Below are 909 nucleotides of genomic sequence, written 5' to 3' on the forward strand. Positions count from 1 at the left end.
AATGAATTTAACGCGGTTATTAAGAGTGCTCAATAAAAGAAGAGCATGTTATATTTTATTAATATAAACAATTTACATAGTCGCGACACTGGACATGGTAATGTTTCGGACAAATGATCGGTTAAAACCACAAGTCTTCGTCAGGCGACTTCATAAATGGTTGCTTTCCACACAATAAACCAGTCCTCAAAAGAAAAATATATATTCGGGAACACACACACACACACACACACACACACACACACACACACACACACACACACACACATATATATATATAGAGAGAGAGGGAGAGAGAGAGGGGGATTAGGGTTAAGTTCGAGAGAGTGAGAGACAGAGATATATATCTTTACATGTAATATAAAAGTGTGTTAAGAAATCAAAATCATAGTAAAAAAAAAAAAAATAACGAACCAATTAAAAGAAATACTCACAATCATCATTGTTTATTGTTATGATATGTTATTCAGTTTTTTTCTTGAATGACAATCTGCAGCTAATTTCTGCTTCGGTCGTAATTTATGTTTGGTTCTCTTGTCGTAGTGTCGTCGAGACGAATGACAAGTTCAGTTTGCCGGCTAACCTTTTCCAGACAGGACCTTATATAGCTACCATCGACGAGCATCACCACACTAGTTGACGCTGATTTGAGTTTAATTGAGCAACGCGCATGCACATATCGCTGAAGACGGTGGAGGGCTGGGGGCAGCGGAAACCACAACGGATGTGAAGCAAACAAAATGTACACACACAAAAAAAAAAAAAAAAAAAAGAAAAGAAAAGGAGGGACTGATTTTTTCAGGAGAAACAGATTTTTTACTGAACCGGAATTTAACTCTTGTTAACAATTCATATTCGCTATTCTTTAGAATTATATCTAAAACCGAAAACACACACATACACACAAGA

General features: G+C 36.2%; 1 protein-coding gene across 1 annotated transcript in view; it reads right to left on the minus strand.

Moving 5' to 3' along the window:
• Positions 1–576, minus strand: part of LOC145283481 (interleukin 17-like protein) — an 11,633-nt gene extending 11,057 nt beyond the window's left edge. Inside the window, exon 1 of the mRNA XM_080132301.1 lies at positions 435–576. Within this exon, the coding sequence (XP_079988427.1) occupies positions 435–443 (9 nt within the window). The 5' untranslated portion in view covers positions 444–576. The remainder of the gene's footprint in view (positions 1–434) is intronic.
• Between the last annotated feature and the right edge of the window lie 333 nt (positions 577–909).

The sequence above is a fragment of the Euprymna scolopes genome, chromosome 1 (genome assembly GCF_053919585.1).
Source record: "Euprymna scolopes isolate OS-2025 chromosome 1, ASM5391958v1, whole genome shotgun sequence".
Lineage (NCBI taxonomy): Eukaryota > Metazoa > Mollusca > Cephalopoda > Sepiida > Sepiolidae > Euprymna > Euprymna scolopes.